Source organism: Lepidothrix coronata, unplaced genomic scaffold, assembly GCF_001604755.1.
Source record: "Lepidothrix coronata isolate B3197 unplaced genomic scaffold, Lepidothrix_coronata-1.0 Scaffold108, whole genome shotgun sequence".
Taxonomy (NCBI): Eukaryota; Metazoa; Chordata; class Aves; order Passeriformes; family Pipridae; genus Lepidothrix; species Lepidothrix coronata.
This window is the reverse complement of record NW_016690288.1, coordinates 2,757,858-2,775,862: the sequence shown is the minus strand read 5'-3', so window position 1 is coordinate 2,775,862 and position 18,005 is coordinate 2,757,858. Positions and strand designations below refer to the sequence as shown.

Here is an 18,005-nt window from a genome sequence, read left to right as displayed (position 1 = left end):
TCCTGACTGTTGCCAACTAGTCTGACCAGGAGGCAAAATTTTTAAGATCCTTAAATGTCTTTCCATCAAACAACAACAGCCATTTTGGAGTGTAAGCCCCATTGGCTTCCAATGAGCCTTGGGGTACCCAAGTGCTCAAGTCAGGTTTTTTTAATGGGACTTAGGTGATTCTGAAAATATTATCATGTACCTCACATTAGACATGATATAAAGTGAGCATTAAATGTGAAGAAAACCTGACACTGAGAACATCTGACAAGTGCTTAAAAGGTAAGTCCCAATTAATTTTAAACTTTCTTTTATATAAGACTCATTTAAGGAACACAATGAAATTCTTTCATTGTCCTTCTCTATGTGCTGATCCTGCAAGGAATATATAATCAGTAATATGTTTAAACAGGCCAAGTAAAACTTACCACTCTATTTTGAATTCAGAAATTGTTCTATTCCTGCCACTGAGTTATTTCAAACCCAAGTAAAAGGGAAAAACTATTACTGTAAAAATACAAAATAAGAAAATGTAATATTCAAAGAGTGACACTAGTAACACATACAGGAAAAGCCAGCCCTATAGTTTTGAATAAAGGTTAACACCATTGCTCTTCATACACTTCATATCTTTACAAATAAATTATTTCTCTCCCTACAAAAAGATCTAATCATCTGACCATTCATTCTCCTGGGCAGTAAAGGAAGGTTAATAAGTCAATCATTTCCACTCCAACTCCAAATTAACCATCCCTGTGCCATAAACATAAATAAAATGATTTGGCTTCAAAGTGTAGGTTTTTGGTTTGTTTTTTTTTTTTTTTTTTTTTTTTTTTTTCTCATGAACCTGAAACACACTCAGCAAGTTAACAGCAACTTCCACAACACTGGAGATGGGAACTGTTGACTCAGGGACAGGAATTTCATCAACTGCTTTGCTATGACCCCCCTCAGTAATTCAGCAAATGGAGACTGCACCTAAAGATAGAGCCATTAACTGTTATAAGTAGTGGGACCATCTACAAATCTATAAGAAAAACACATGGTTATGGCAGCAGAAAAACTCAAAATGAGATAAACAGCAATACCTTACCATGGAAGGCTATCAAACAGACTAACAGCCAAGGATGCACCAGTTGAAAGCCTCAGTGATATACTATAAACATGGAAGAAAGTTAATTTCGAGCATATGCTCACATACACCTCAAAAGAACACAAATTTTATAGGAAGCATATAACATACACACGAACATACTATTTATTACTTCTGACTTGGTTCCTCCTTCCCCCCCCCCCAATAATTAGGTCATTATCACCTTTAGAGATACCCATTCAAAATACACTGCTTCATAAGATCATTAAAAGCCACTAGATAACTATATTGTTTTCGGACTACTTCATATTTAAATCATTGCCTAAGATTACAATTCAACCACCATCTGAATGAACAAAGCCATTCATATGGGTACAGAACACACAAAGCCGTTTTAGATTAGTCATTCTGGGCTGATTTAACACTCTTGTGCAAACAAGAAATACTTCTGGCCTGTCACAGCATAAGAGCTACCAGGGCATAGCTCAGCGATTCCATGCAAACCCTTCCCTTCTAAACTTACCCTTCCTCAGACACGAGGTTCTCCCTACATACAGACAAAGAGCACTTGTCCTGGGATCAAGCCTTAACAGTCCCCAGAATACAGCACTGTGAGGGGTAATGTGACAAGACAAAGCCAACAACATGACTGTACGTACAGGAATTACGAGAACCACTTAGAAATGCTTGCAGTAACCTGATACCAATAGGAACAGTACAAAGAAAACCCTTCCCTACAGCATGGTTTCACCACATGACCACTATTACAGTGGGATTTCAGAAACTGCACAATAACCAAAGCACAACTTTTACTGAAGGGCATGCACCACACAGCACTGCACATTAAAGTCAAACCAAGTCACATTTGGACTTCATGCCATTCTAGTACTTTACCTTACTTGCGTCAAGGACATGAATAAAGCTTCTGTGTAGAGGACTTGGGTAGAAGTAGCTTCATTAGTCTTGTACCTCTATCTAACACCATCACAAATTGGAATCAAGCTGTCTGCACTGGCCCAGAAGTGAATACATGCCCTTTCCCAAGGCAAGCTTTGCTCTTACCCAGCTATGGAATTTTTTGGCTTCTAATTTGTTTCAGCTAGTTTTTCACAGTTTAGAGCCAATACACAGTTTCACCTAAAATACTCACAGAGCAACATAAAGGACCAATGAACTATTGCAGTAAACAGTCTCTCATCCATACCAACAGTTCTCTCCACAACTGAGAGGTTGTACAGTTTCACTCAAGTTCAAAAAACACGTTGTTGTGTTTAAATGAGACATTAAATTACACATTATAATGCTATGTGGAAAGTAATGCCAAGTGGAGCAAAGCACCAAAATGTCAACGAGGTCAACGAAATGTTAATACAGCAGAGAGCAAAGCTCCATGCATGGCTTTAAGCACAAGATCCCACTGCACAAAATTTTGAGCAACCTGCTCTAGACTCTGCCTTGAGCTGGAAGGTTGGGCTACATGATCTTCAGAGATCCTTCTCGACCTCATCCATTCTGTGAAGATTTGCTATTTCCTAATTTTGTGACAATGTACCAGGCGCGGACAAACTGCACAAAAAGGTTAAGGCTCCACTGTGGCATTAACCATCAGTCCCACGTGAGGCTCTCAGGCCATAAGCCATCCATGCTCATTCACAAGGCCAACTCTGGGCTTTGTCACTTCCCTTCCTCTTCCTCTCCCCCCATTAAACCACAAAGCCTCTGATCAAGCTGAATTCTTGCTAACTTTTCTGTGCTTAGCCAGCATCATACTGATCTAGCAAAGAAAGTGGTTCCTGGCAGTCACCAAAATACCATTACACCTGCATGCCAGGAACACTGAAAAGAAAGCAATCATTGAAAAAAGAAAAAACAAACTGCATTAAAAATGATGATCTGTTCTTTAGGAATCTGGCTGGTTTGCAAATCTGTACATACCATTCATTACCTAGCCTGCAATGCAGGTAACCCAGATCCCTTTCATTTTCCAGAATAAAGTAGTAATTTCATCTGTACAGAAATTGCCATAACCTGTCCACACTGCTGGGTTTTGCCTGAAGAAAGATCTCTTGACAAAAATAATCTATGTCAATTTGTGACCTCTTAGTTCATGCAAGGAAACTACTGCAAAGCACATAGACCCACTGCTCACCACAGAAAACCATTCACTAACTAGTTTAAGACCTGCAGTAAGCTCAGGAGAGACCAAGCCACAGGCACGTGGTTTTACACCTTGCTGGCTCAGCAGGCACAAACAAGTAATGCACATTAAAACTCTACTTGGCTTACAAAAATGCCAAATGGGTAAATAACATGCTACTCAAAACACATCTCAGTATATCATCAACTGTCTTAAATCCCCACAGCAGCGAAAGGTCAATTCGAACATCCCCCTTTTGCAACCAAGTAGTTTGAATGTGAAAACAATTAAGAGCACAGTTTTATTTTAACATTAGCTCATCTAATATAAGAATATCTAAAATCCAAAAATTTTTGGACTGAGGGCATCCTAGGTGTAAGTAAGATAATTTAAACAACACTTACAAAAAGATGTTTGCTGCTGAAACTCCAAAGCAAATGAAACAAGTCAACGGAGGAGAAATCAGCGACAAAGCCACGGGAACAAGTCCACTTATGCAATACACCAGATTTTGACAGCAACAGCATCTTCTGCAAGATGGGAGAATATTTTCCTTATTTGAAACTACTCAGTTTAATTCAAAATAATTACTGGTTCGTTCCAGGTTGAGAAACAAATTAGGAACTGAAAAAGCAAGTAAACTTAGGTTTTCTTCTTCTAGTCTGCAAACAAGAAGTAAGTGTGGGAGTCTGAGACATCCCAGCTCCAATGCCTTGCCAAGCACAGTCTCAAGGCACCACCAGCTTCATTTGTTTAGTACAGGTCACATTACACTGCTTAGTTATAAACACAAAATAGGCAGAGATTTTTTTTTCCCTAAATACTTAGCACATTTAATATTGTGTAGTAGTTTAAAAAGAGCAAATGAAAACGTTTGTTTTCCATGTTATAATCAAGCTTCAATTTCCACCCAAAAGCAGCTTGAAAAACATCACAACTCAAAGACTAATCATGTGATAAGTCATCCATCACTTTCAAAAAAGCATAAAAATAAAGACTAAGTAAATCTATGTAAATGTATACAGTTGCGTAGATGAATACAGAGTATATCCTTCTCATTATTACGAGTTACCTTGTTTTTCTTCCTCCCAAGACTACATCTACATGCAGTTGAGTGTCTTAGAGGTTATCAAGAGAGAAGAGTCAATCTTTCTTTAGGAAAAGAAATAAAAGCTACAGATTTAAACAAGATTAACATGGGCCATTTCAATCAAGGTCTCAGACTTGTCAACTTCAACCAAGTCACCCTGTAAAACAGGATACACGTGTGGCATAAGAAAGGGTCAAATGCCAATCTTTTAACCACAGAACTAGGATAAATATTCAGGTATTACAGATGGAGCTCGTCAGCCCTGTAAGGCAATCCATCTAAGAGAAGGTCACTCTAAACAAACCTACGTCCTGGGGACCTCACTGCCACTGTCCAAGTTTGCTCGGCCCCAGCAGATGAACCTCAGGATTAAAGGGTGGGCTCAGTTCAGCGCACGCTGGGTCTCACCTAAAAAATCCACTGCGCAGGCTCGAAGGGTTAATGACCTTTCCCAAATCTTCGCTCGCGAAGACTGGCCATTATATTATACTAAAACTAGTGCATATCATCACCCAAATTCTCTGCACATAACAGTTCTAAAAAGCCTGAACAGAAAAAGACAGGGAGAATCACACCTATGTTTTAACTGTTCCACCCATGTCAAAACTTGTAAGTTTTCCTCTCTCCGGTTTAGAAATTCCCCCAGCATCAACTTTTTAAATTCATCTATTTGAATACTTTGCATAAGACTTAAAGGTTGCATTTACTCTTAAACAGCAACACCTTATAGCATCTCTAGTATACTCTGTAACAAGAGCACTAAAGCTTTGCAGTCAAAGAAAATGAACTTTTCCTTTACAGTGACATCTTGGTCAAATACACATTCACACTTACTAGAAGGTTTGGTTCCTACTTTATAAACAATTTGTATTGAAAGTATTTGGATCAAGAACAGCTTACCACCAATAACAGCCTACATCTCCCTACAACTACTGACCAGTAAGTAGCACAATATCTTAAAAACTTTTATTCTACCACGTTAACAAAATTTAAATGGACCACAAAAGTCTGAAAAAATCACTTTGCCTACCCAGGCATCCCCACAAAATCACCCCCAAAGGATTAACAAATGGTTTTCTGCCACCAAGCAAACTTGCCACTTCTCTATTCCATGTGCCAACTGTGCTAAATAGCAGCTTTGGTACCTCAGCATTACTGCTGGAAGCTTCCCAAAGCAGGCTGCAGGTCAGAAGTAGGCTTTTTATTTTAATCTGAAGTAAACCACATTTAACAGACCAAAGTAAGGTTGTTCTGGTTGGTGAGGAAGTTTAGGCATTCACTGCTATTCTTTGGATGTGAAAATAAAACTTCATCAACCAGTACAAAACATTTATTATACATCAGCCCACAAAAATCAGATCAGATACTCTGTTTCCATGGTCAGCACAGTAAAACTTTGTGCAGAATGTCTGGAACTAACACGGGATTGTATAGTCACAAAACTGGCTTAATCACTCTCAATTTCTTTTGTCCCATAATAAAACATTTTTGTCTGTTTTTTTCTCTCTTAACAAATATATCTTACAGTTAGCTACACAAAACCAAACTGAGCTTGATGGAGAGAAGAGATCTTTTTTACTTTGAAATGATAGCTGCAGCTTACAGGCTGTTGATTCTGAACTATAAAGAATGGACTTATTTCCTCACATTCCTGTTGTATAATTCTTCCCTTACCAGCCTTCAGCTACCAGCAGATCAGAGCTGGAGTTTACCTTGGAGTTGGCAGTAAACAAAAGAACAAATCTGCACTCTTTCCTCTGAAAAAAGAAATTGCAGCCCCTGTCCAAATATATTAAAACTCTGAAGCATGCAGGACGATTAAGAAGATGTGTGTTGGATAAATGAGGTAGTGTGCTCAACAGATTAAAAAAAAGAGAATTAAGTGGAAAAAATTACATATTTATAGAGCACAAACAAGGCATTGTTAAACAGTTCAGCCATCAAATGGTGCCTAATTTAAGTTTAACTCAGTGGAGGAGTAGCCTGTGGATTCAAACTATTGTGTTAATGAACAACTCAGTTGTTGCTTCTCAATGACAAATGCACAATACTCATACTTTCCCTTAGCAGACCTGCATTGGCTATACTGCTGAAGCATGAGTACCCAGCTTGCAGGAGGAGCCATCTAATAACTAATAAAAGTCATATTTTTCATTTAAATATTGACTTTAATCTCAAAGTAATAAACAAATATTCAGCTGAAGGGATCTTTAATGAGTTACACGATAATTTTTTTTCCTCTTTTTTATTTCTCAACTCAAGATGAATGGGCACTACTGGTGTTTCTTTTACATTACTGCTGCTGTACCTTATCCACAGAACATGCATCTCATCCATGTGACAGCTCTGTCAATGGACTGAAACATTTACCATTGTAAATAAGGACAATCATCCATCCCACTACAAACTACAGGCAGTTATTTATTTTAAAAGTACAATATCTAAATCAACATTTCTCCACCACTTAGTGCTCCCCAGAATTACAGTGTCGGTTTGATCCAGTACTTATGGTCTACCTTTTGAATCTCATTTAGTTTCTAAGCACTCCTGTCAGCTTCTGACATGGCATCAGCCTCAGCCTGATGGGACCACATGGTAGGTTGGGTACTACACAACAGAACTGTCAGGCAAAAAAGACAAAATCAGGCAGTGCCCCACTGGTCACTCATGTGCCAGAAGCAGAAAAGAAAGGGAAATAATAACAACATTTGTAGATAAATGAAAAGAGACCATCAGGAAGGAAACCTGTCCTTCCCAAGGTTTAACACTCTAAAACACTGCAGCATCTGAAACACCCAGCAGCCTTGCATATAAATTGATGACATCCATAATTAAAGCACTTATGTCTTTCCTTAGCCCAAACAAGTAACTTCTATTCTCTCTCCTTCTTAGTTAGCTGATTCTTACTACCTCTACTCATTCTGAACATCCACCATCAAGTTCAGCACCATACATGCACATGGTGACACAAGCAAGGCAGCAAAGTGCTCTGGGGAAGGGCAGGCAGGCTTGAAGCCGAGGTTTCCCATACTCCAGCCTCCTGTCGTGTCTGGACATCAGCACTCAGTCCTTCTGTAACAGACGGTCACCAAATAGGACTGAAAAAGAAGTCCCCAAACCTCAGATAATGCACACACATACACCCCCAGAAAAGAAAATGAAATATTCAAGACATCTGGGAGTCTGCCACACCAAAAGAAAACAGCTGTTTTAGACGAGTAGACACTATCTTATAACTGGCAAAAGCCTTTACTCAGTCTTCCTTGGATGGCAGAAGGAACAAGAAAAAAAAAGGTTTTAACTACAGGAGTTGTCTTTGCCAGATAATCATGCAGGGTTGCAGACCGATCTGTATCTCATACAAGGGCATAGAAGACACGTTTTTCTGAGTTCATACCAAAGGAAACAGGCTGCTGATCTCTTGAGTGTCTTTAAATGATGCATGGATACATTTTAAGCACTTGTTTGTCCTATTATTTCCTGAAATCCAAAATAGACCTTTTATTACAGTATCTCCAATTTCAGGACACCTAGACAGTAAACAACTGATCAGGGAATGAGAAACACTTATATTAATAGCAACAGCACACTGTTCATAAGTAGAGGTGTCAATTACTTCTAAGCAAAACGGACAGATTACCAAACATACCACCACAAAATTATGTTTTTTGTTCACAAACTAAAGAAAGAAATTCAACTTATTCTGTACAGTTTATCATAGTTTTCACTTCTTCCTACATTTTTAGTAGAATGAATATTTTTAAGCTCCTCTCCACACTAAGAATACCTCCTGCCTCTGAGCATCCCATGGTAGAGGTGAGTGACAAGCAGAATCGAGGCTGGGGCAGAGCCCAGCCTGGTTCCTCCAGCTTCTCCGGGAAGCATCTCATTCGCATGGCCAGTCGTCTGTATTTAGTGCCAAACCTGCAAGCTTGCAAAGTGCCTGTAATTCTGCTTCAAGTCACCAATATACACAAACTGTACCTTCAGAAGAAGATCAGAGCATCTTGAAAGAGAACCAAGAGTGACAGATGCTTTTGGAATGGCAGCCTTAGAAACTTCTGTGACCAAAATCTCATCCTTTACACATACAGAACTTGTTCCTTCTCTTCAGTGTGTTGACCTAATGACCACCTCAAACCAAAGAGCAACAAAAAACCCTCTGAGATTTTTAAAGTTTGTGATGCCAGACAAACGACCTACAATTACTTTAACCACCCAGCCCTGTGAACAAACTAACTGTTCTGATTCATTCTGGTTATAATTGAATAGCATTACAATTTAAATAATATACCTTTTTCCCTCAACTACTTTATTTCACTGTTTACCACCAAATCTTTATATGAGGTACTGAAATAGACAGGAAAGGCTACTTTTTAACTCACTGACTCCAGATGTTCAGGGGTCTATCAAAGCATTACCCAGAAATCAGGCTAATTACATCATATAAAATACAGTGCTTGGAAGAACCCTGATCCCACTTTATCCTCCTAGACTCTCCATATATTTTTTATATACACTCAAAAGACAAGGTCAGGCTCACCTTCCTTCTCCCTATTGCATGCACTAGTGGTTCAGTGCAAACATCATCCCAGGCTGTCCTTCCCCTTTATTCAGATTTAATTCCTATGCACTGAGATGCAGCTACATAATATTTTGCAATTAGGAAAAAAAAAAAAATCAAGACAGGAACATAGCAACACGTTAGTATGTCTATCAAGTCTTCAAGCAAGTTACTTGTGTCACGTGTCCCAAGACAGTTTAACTCTGACCAAGGAAGTGAAGGCAGTTTTGATGGGAGTGAAGCCGCTTGCTCTACAGCACACAGGCTGAAGGTGGGAGTTCCCAGATGAGCACAGTTCTGTGCACCAGAGAACTAACATTTACAGAGGCATGTGCAAAAGGAAAAGGATGCAATGGTGAAGCCACACATAGTTGTTATATTTACATACCTAAACACACTGCACACCTTCTGAATAGGTAAAAATCCTCAAGTCAGACACAGAGTCCCAGAGTAATCTGACTTGAAAGGGACCCACAGGGATCACAGAGTCCAACCCTGAAGTGAATGGCCTGTATGGTGATTGAACCCACGACCCTGACATTATTAGCAACACGCTCCAACCAACACAAAGTAAAACACAAGAATGATGATGACAGGAACAGCAAAATGCAACTAAAAATGACATGGATCTGTTCCTCCACTAGGGTACCTGGCGGAGCCAGTTGGAATCAGCAGGTCTGCACTGACACAAGCAGGGCACCAAGAGCACAGTGCTCAGTGTAACTGCTCAGGAGTTCCGCTATTATTTATTCCTGAAGTACCTCTCTTAATGCAACTTTGCATAAAAAAGTCATGCCTAACACAGTTATGATTAATAGTGTTTTTCTTTCAGCTCAGTTTAGCTCACTGTTTTATTCACTATTGGTCTCACCTCTTCACCTTGTTAACTGCTGTCTTGCTTCCAGCCATCGGAATAGTTTTAAAATTGCTGTTCTTTGTTACAAAAAATACTGTTATTGTAACAGAAGCTAAATTAAAAGACTCATGTCATGAACAAGGGCAGACTGAGAGTAGCAAAAGGCCAAATGAAGAGGGAGATTTATAACTTTTTCTTCCCAAGAGGATTAAGAAAAACATAAAAGAGACCCTCCAAATCACTTCTCACAGGAGGCTATGTAAAAACTCTAGTTTCTCACATAACCAACATAAGAATACTGATGATGTCACTGCCATCCCTTTGGATCTCAAATCATTATTTCTTACTGGTAGCCTTGCAGCACCGGTAAAAACTCCATTTAAGGTCTCACTGGGAAAAATGCAGGTAGTGTAAGTAACTGGCATCTTTGCTATCTCATCAGAAAAGGTTAGCAGGGATGTGGGCCACCTTCCCCTTTCACCCCCTAACGGGTCCTTTGTAGATAGGGTGGTCAGGAAGGGAGATCCCTCTTGCACCCCCATAAAAAGTTGTTGTCTCCTGGGCATATTCACTTTTTAAAGGAGGAGGAAAAAGAAACAGTGGGATCATAAATTTATGGAGCTACATCTCCCGGAGACCCTCACCTTCCTCATACACATGGTGTTCATCAGAGAGGTCTGTGGGGCAGGGACCTTGTTTGCATCAGGGCAAGCAAAAGCACAAGGGAAAAAGCAAGGTTTCAGTGCTGTCAGTTGTCTTAAGAATGACGCAAACTTTCCCTTCTCTCCCCTGCATCTCTACTGTCTGCAAAAATAATAAAACAAACAAAAGGGAAATAAAACAACAAACTTTTACACAAACATTTACTCTTCCTGATCAGTAAGACTCCATGAAAGCTAAGGAAAAGATTGATACTCACAGTGTATATGGAAAGGGACAGACACCACAGAAATCAAAGACAATATGAAACTGTCAAGTGCTGCACCCAAATGCAGGACAAGGTATCACACCCCAAAGGGGTTATCTTACTGCCTTGATCCTTTCACAGCTCTCTAACATTGAAGATGTGAAATTTAGTATGAAACAAAAAGACAACAGGCCCATCCTTGAAGTTTAAAAAAGAAAAATAAAATATAATAATAATACCCTAGAAAAACAACCCCCAAAACTCCAGTCTATGCATTAGGAGTGACAGATTTAAAGACTTCACTACTGATGTTAACAGTGACATTTTAAGCATGGGAAGGGGAGCAACAAGTCCTTCAAAAAAATCAGCAGCAACTTTCAATTACAATAAAGCAACACATTAAAGGCTCCTCAGTCATACATTTCTATTTTAATGTCCCACGGAGTATTCAGGGACAGCAGTAAACAAGGTGCTGATACACTTTATACTGCAAACAATGTCAGTGGTGAGCCAAATGGGATGAGCCCCAAATCAGAGTGAAATTTCAATGCATAAGATAAGGGACTGTGATCAAATTACATCACAAATAGCTCCATTCATCCATAAACATTATAACAGAGAGAGGATTGAATTACAGATTGGAAAAAAACAATTTAAGAAATAAAAAGTAAATTTATTATCTATTTATTATTTTCCTGCAGCCAAAGAAAACTTCCCACCTTCATACAAGAATGCTATTCAAGATGAATGTGGGGAGAAAACTGAAATACTAATTATCAGGCTGGAAAAACAAGAAGAATTTGAGTCGTGTTATTTACATTCCCATTTCTTTTTCTGTACAGACCAAAGTCACCAAGCTAAGTGAAGACAGAAGAATACATGATTGATTACAATTCAAGTTGTTTTGTGCGACAGGCCTAGCACCTTACATACATTCAATAAACTGTCCACACTATTTTGTTTCCTCCTCTTAAAAAAAAAAAAATTCTCACAGTGCCTTCTACTACATTTTTCTTTCTTTTTTTTTTTTTCTTTTCCTGAAAGCTATAACAATCCATATTACTCAATATCATAATTTTCAAGTGCAAGGCATGCACTGCCCCTCGTCCTCCCTCCAATTTGGCAGCACTGGAAAAGCACCTTTTAAACAAACCCGCGTGTGGAGGCTTCGTTTTAAGTACTGCAGGGAACAACAACCAGGGGAAAAAAAACAACAAACCAAACAAAAAAAACCCAGAAAACAGAGAGCGCGCGAGAGAAAACACCCCACCACTCCTCCTCCTCCTCCTCGGGCCGCTGTTGTTGCCTTTGTTGTCCGGCCCGGCCGGGCCCCCCGGCCCCCACCTGTTCCATTCATCCGGCCCGGCCGGGCTGCCCGCGGGGGGTGCCCCAAAGCCGGGCTGGGACACCCCGAACTTGAGCGCTGACCTGCATCACCATCTCCCAGTCCTGGGATGGTGGGTGTGAGTAGGGAAGACCCAGGTGTTCCCCCAAGCCCAAGACCCCCTGCTCTCTGGCGAGGGGGCGTCCCCTCTCACCAGCGCCCTGACTCCTCAAGGAGGGTGCCCTCCCCCACCCCGGCACCCTGCCCCGTTACAAGGAGGGTGTCCCCCTCCTTCAGCACCGTGCCCATTTGCAGGAAGGAGGGTGTCCCCTACCCGAACACCCTGCCCCCTTGCAAGGAGGGGTGTCCTCCATCCCAGGAGGGGATGCCTTTTTTGTTTTTAGGTTTTTTTTTAAGAGCACCCATCAACCTCTCCCCTTTGCAAGAAGGAGGCTGCTGTGCTCACTTGCCAGGCAGACATCCCCACCCCAGCCCCTGTGCGGGAAGGAGGGTACCCTGCAGCCCCGAGCCCCCTTGCAGCAAGGAGGGTACGTCCCCTCGCAAGGAGGGCGCCCCCGCCCCCGCACTGCCCCATCCCCAGCACCTACCTCGTCTTGGAGGACAGGAAAGCAAGTTTGATTAATCCATAGGTAAACAACTGGATGTTCTCCTTGGCTATGCTGGCCACTCTGAGCCTGTGCTCTAGGATGTGCAGTTCCATCTTTTCCTCTTTCTCATTTGTAGTTCATCTATTCCTGGGGTTTATTTTGTGGTTTTGAATGGGGAGGGGGAGGGGGCTGTTATTGTCGGTGCCTTTTTTTTTCTTTTTTTTTTTTTTTTGTGTTCCTCCCCCGCCTCCCCTCGATTCCTTCTGCCCCTTCCCGGCTCCGGGGGCTGGGAGATGAGGGAGCGGAGGGTGCCGAAGTTGGGCGGGGGGAGGCCGGCGGAGCTGAGCCGGGCAGGAGCAGCGGAGCCCGGGGCGCCGAGCAGCTGGTGCTCGCTGGAACAAACAACTTGCCACTCAAGCCCAGCCCTGCGCCTGCGCCGCGCCCCGCCGCATGCCGGGCCTTGGAGTCCGCGCCGCCCCGGCGGGATGGGACGGGATCACGGGATCAACCGGGTTGGAAAAGACCTCTGAGATCGTCAAATACAAACTATGACCCAACACCACCTTGTCAACTAGACCATGACACTGACTGCCACATCCAGTCTCTTCTTAAACACCTTCAGGGACGGTGAATCCACCACATCCTTGGGCAGCCTATTACAATGTCTGATCACTCACTTTGTAAAGAATTTCTTCCTAATGTCTAATCTAAACCTCCCCTGGTGCAGTTTAAGACCCTGCCCTCTTGTTCTACTGCTAGTTACCTGGAAAAGAGACCGACCCCCACCTGGCTACAACCTCCTGTCAGGTCTCCCCTGAGCCTCCTCTTCTCCAGGCTGAACAACCCCAGCTCCCTCAGCCTCTCCTCACAGCACTTGTGCTCCAGTCCCTTCCCCAGCCTTGTTGCCCTTCTTTGGACCTGCTGCAGCACCTCAATATCCTTCCTGAACTGAGGGCCCAGAACTGGATACAGCACTCCGGAGGTGGCCTCACCAGTGCTGAGTCCAGGGGAAGAATCACTTTCCTGCTCCTGCTGCCACACTGTTCCTGATCCAGGCCAGGATGCCATTGGCCTTCTTGGCCACCTGGGCACACTCTGGCTCCTGTTCAGCTTCCTGTCAATCCCAACTCCCAGGTCCCTTCCTGCCTGGCTGCTCTCCAGCCACTCTGTCCCCAGTGTGTAGAACTGCGTGGAGTGTTGTGGCCAAAGTGCAGGACCCGGCACTTGGTCTTGTTAAGTATCATATAATTGGATTCAGCCCATCTATCCATCCTGTCCCCCTTCAAGGGGCAGTTTTGACCAGTCACTTAAAAAAAAAAAAAGGAAAGAAAAACAAACACGGGAATCAACACTTCTAAGTGCCCAGCTGGTTGGGGTGGTGGTTTTGTTTGTTTAATTTTCTTTGCACCTATCGGGAAAAATCTTTCACAACCCAAAAACCAGCAGAAAGGAGAATTTCAGAAGTTTTTGCTAACCGTAGGGAAATAGTCAAATGTTACCATTTTCATTCATTCATGTGGCAGATGGGGAGTCCTCGTCCGTTTCCCTGGGAAACAAAACTAAAGTGGCAAAACCCCTCACTTTGCATGGAAGTGTTACAGAGGTAAAATCACAGCTGTCAAGAATATAAAACCAGCCTTGTGTGTGTGACAGTTGTAATGCTGGAAGGGTGAATGGCCTGTTCATCCCAGTTCTTGCCTCACTCCTCAACACAAGGAGGCTGAATAGAGGTAGGAAGGGATGAGCCTCCAAACCAGCACCCCAGAAATGGAGCTGCTCTGGCACTGGGAACGTCGTGACACCAACCAACTGCAGCCACGCTGTTTGTGAACACTGCACCTCACTGTCACCACGTTAACACAGCAATTAAATTCAGTCTTGGGGTGTTTGTAAAGCAGGGCTTGGGCTGTAAACCTGATTCAGATTCTGTGCAAGGCTCCCTCTGACTTCAGATGACACTGATTCTGCCAGGAACACACCACCATCCCCCAGTCACTATGGCCCTTTTCACAAGTAGATCTCAAATAAGCTTTCTAAAGACCATTATTAGCAACCCTTCCATTCTGCACAGAGGAAAACTGAGGCACGGGATGTGTCCAAGGGCACAAGATGAGAGCTCAGTTAGCCAAGCCCCACTTCAAGCCATTCCTTCTCCTTATAGAGAAGGAAGAGCTTCTGAAGTTGCAAGTTAAGGTTTTAGGGCCTGAGTTCTTGTTGCAGAAATCCCTTGTCTGGGGACAAGCTTCCAAACCCAGGATTTCTGAGGCCTTTCTATTCTGTTAATTCCCATGGGATGGCTGTATTTCTCCCCTGGACACATCTGTTCTTCCTCTGCCTGTGGCCATACTTTGAAAGGCTGTCTTAATTTTGTTATATCCCAAGAAAAAACCTTGAAATTAGAGTCATTCACATCAATAGTTTGTCGAAATCATTCAGAGGAAATGCAACCAAGATAAAATATCAAATCTCTACTTCATTTTTTAGAAGCCTTTAAAAAGCTAGTTTTCTTTCTTTGCCTTACACAACAGTTCAGGTGACTCTAGGCATTGCATTTTAGGAAGCTAAAGAGGATTTTTAATCTGCTTCCACTGCCAGTTCAAGGTCTTGGACTTCAAAGCTCTGAATGTATCTGTGCCCAGCTACAAAAAATGCCTGCACCTGCATCTACAAATCACAGAGATATCTGTGTTTCTCTGGGACAATGCAGACCATAGAGTCCAGAAGGAAGCAGCCAGAGACAAAATAAACATGCACCATCTTGGTTGCTGTGAGCTTCAAGAGGAAATCACACAAATGTAGCCTGAATCACTTTTAGGAAATGCTGCAAAACTTCCCTCTTTAAAGAGATTTTCCATCATAATCAGTACACCATTCACAACATCAACTCTTCCCCTTCCCACTTAGAGGAAAATATGTTGTCACTAAGCAGAGCTTTCTCAACCCAGAGAGGCCAGACACTCCAGGAAGGCCACCAGGGATTATGCTATTACAGTCTAATTACCACAGAAAATGCTTACAATGAAACAATGAGAAATGTTAGAACAGACCTAAAGGTAAAATCAGTGCAGACCTTTTGAACAAGCAAATCATCAGAGACTTTGTTCTTCCTTCAGGGTAGGAGAAAAGAGGCCCTGAGTTAGTCATCTGTATTTACTAAAAAAAGAAGAATCGAGCAAACAAGAAAAAAAAAAAACACCCAAACACACAAAATACAAAACTACTTCTTCATTTTCTAAGTTTACATCTGGAGCTCTCCAAAATTGCAATTTCTTTCCAGTGCCTGTTCAGCTGCTATGATTTTCCAAGTCTTTCAAAGAAGGCCTGAAGGCCTTTGAGCTAGAAACACATATCTCATGGCTATCATGAACCTTCACACAGTTGATTGTAGGAAGCATTAGGAAAATATGAAGTCCTACCAACAACCTAATTTTCTACACATGAAAAATGTGTCTAGCTCAGCACAGGAAAATTTTTCAAGAGCAGGCAACCTGGCAATTAGCCAAAATACTATTAAGGGCCCCCTCCTCCAGCTGTTATTAGTATTCAGATCTCTCTATCCTTTGTTGTCAGGTATACCTGGGAGATTCCATGCAGGGAGCAGGCTAGAATGTGTTGTTATTATACATAACATGCTATAATATTCTTTTATTACTGCAATTCCAAGTTTTCCATGTTCTTCCAGCTCGAGAGGACTCACTTGGCCCAGACACAGAGCAGGGACCTGTTGTGCAAGATGATGTAACTGCATCTTTTCATTTAAACCAAAACCCATTCCCTGCCTGGATGGCAAGCAGAGTGCTTATGAGCTGTAGTAAGTAGATGAGATTTCTAAGTGCTCTAGGTCAGATAGCAGCCATAACACTAAACAGAATTTGGGTTTTGAAGCCTTGAGGCCAGAGGTGGTGGGGGTTCTCCAGCAGAAGAATACAGACTGTACTTGGACTGACAGGCACTTGTCAGATATCTTGGCTTCTGCTCACAATCACAAGGACCTTCCCACTGGTGAGCAGTGCAAGAGCCATCTCCTGCTTTCTCTGGAGCACTGTTTGTCTGGAAGTGAGGTCCTCAGAAGGAATGCAGTGTTTTATGAAAAACTTGAGTTCAAGGAGATGGTCTGTATTTTTGCCTCAAACATTTCTGTCAGTGACAATCAAAATACAGGTCACCAACAGTCTTGTGGTAGACTCTGCTCTTCTGAGTCTGCATTTTGTCTGAGTGCAAAATTTCTCATAAAGCACACTGAAGTCCACCACCCAAGTGACTGCATGCAGATTTCTTCCAAACCAAACTGAAACACTCAACAGCAATCAGCTTCTGGAAATAGAAATTTAAAACATGTAGACAAAGTTTAGGTGAAAGGAATGTAATTACGCACTGTGACGAACAGTTCATGAAGATCAGTGCTGCACACAGAGGAAAGATAAAGGAGAATTTCTAAACACGTGAGTCATGTTTTATGCAGTTACTCCAAACTACAGCAAGATATTTCAGTGTTATTTTATTTAGATGGTGGAAGTTTGTTTTTAAATAATTTGTGGTCTTTTCTGATAGTATAAAAAAGCCCCAAAATACCTTGTTTAGTTCTCAAAGATGATGGTACAGTAGTATTTTCCACGTGGATTTTAACATGCAGTGTCTATATTTTTGGCAACAAAACCTCATTTTTAAAAATAAATATAATTTAGATTACATTTTTTCTCATGATTTGTATGACATTACACTGCTGTAAATTTAACATTGCTCTGCTGTTGGCAGAATTTCTTCTTTCAGAAAGATCTGAAGTTCAACAGCATCTTGACCTCTGACCAGGGCTTGTAACAGCTTCTAAGATCTAAAATAGCAGATAATAAAGGCCTAATGCAAATGATGTAATGGCAATACCCTGGGTAAATATGCCCAAGGCAAGATGAATCCAGTGTTGCAGTTGTTTGTACTAGCATTTGCTTTTCTTTAGTAGATGGAGCATATGAAGTTCTTAGCATATCTGTAGCTCTGGTGTGAAACCAGGGTCAGTGTGTGTCTCTGGGGTCCCTTTTAGACGCAGTACGTAAGGGATACAGCAATCTGTTTCAGCTCCTAAGCTGTGCTTTTGAATGCAGATTCTGTTTAAAGGTTTGAGGACAGAGGTACCTTCAGGTCAGTCGCTGATTTTGACCAAAAGGGAAGCCACCACATTTTTTAGCCTCCTTAATCAGTTCGCTCTGAGATGAAAGTTACTGAGTAACTATAATTACCTTAGAACTCCTTGCTTAAGTTACACAGGCCTTTTTGACCCAGGGAGGTTAATGCTTCTTTAGACAAACAGGTAAACAAAGGCACAGAAAGGCAGGCAATGAGCCAAGGTCACACCATCAGTCACTGTCATTTTGGAAGTACAATTCATAGGCCACTGCTTGATCACAAGACCAGTATGGGGCTGTCGGAGGGAGAGAGACAGG

At 41.8% G+C, this 18,005-nt stretch overlaps 1 protein-coding gene across 3 annotated transcripts in view; it reads right to left on the bottom strand.

Moving 5' to 3' along the window:
• Positions 1 to 12,964, bottom strand: part of GATSL2 (GATS protein like 2) — a 128,016-nt gene extending 115,052 nt beyond the window's left edge. For all 3 annotated transcript variants that reach the window (XM_017824085.1, XM_017824084.1, XM_017824086.1), the window contains exon 1: positions 12,568 to 12,964. In XM_017824085.1, the coding sequence (XP_017679574.1) occupies positions 12,568 to 12,680 (113 nt within the window). In that variant the 5' untranslated portion in view covers positions 12,681 to 12,964. The remainder of the gene's footprint in view (positions 1 to 12,567) is intronic.
• Positions 12,965 to 18,005: the final 5,041 nt, after the last annotated feature.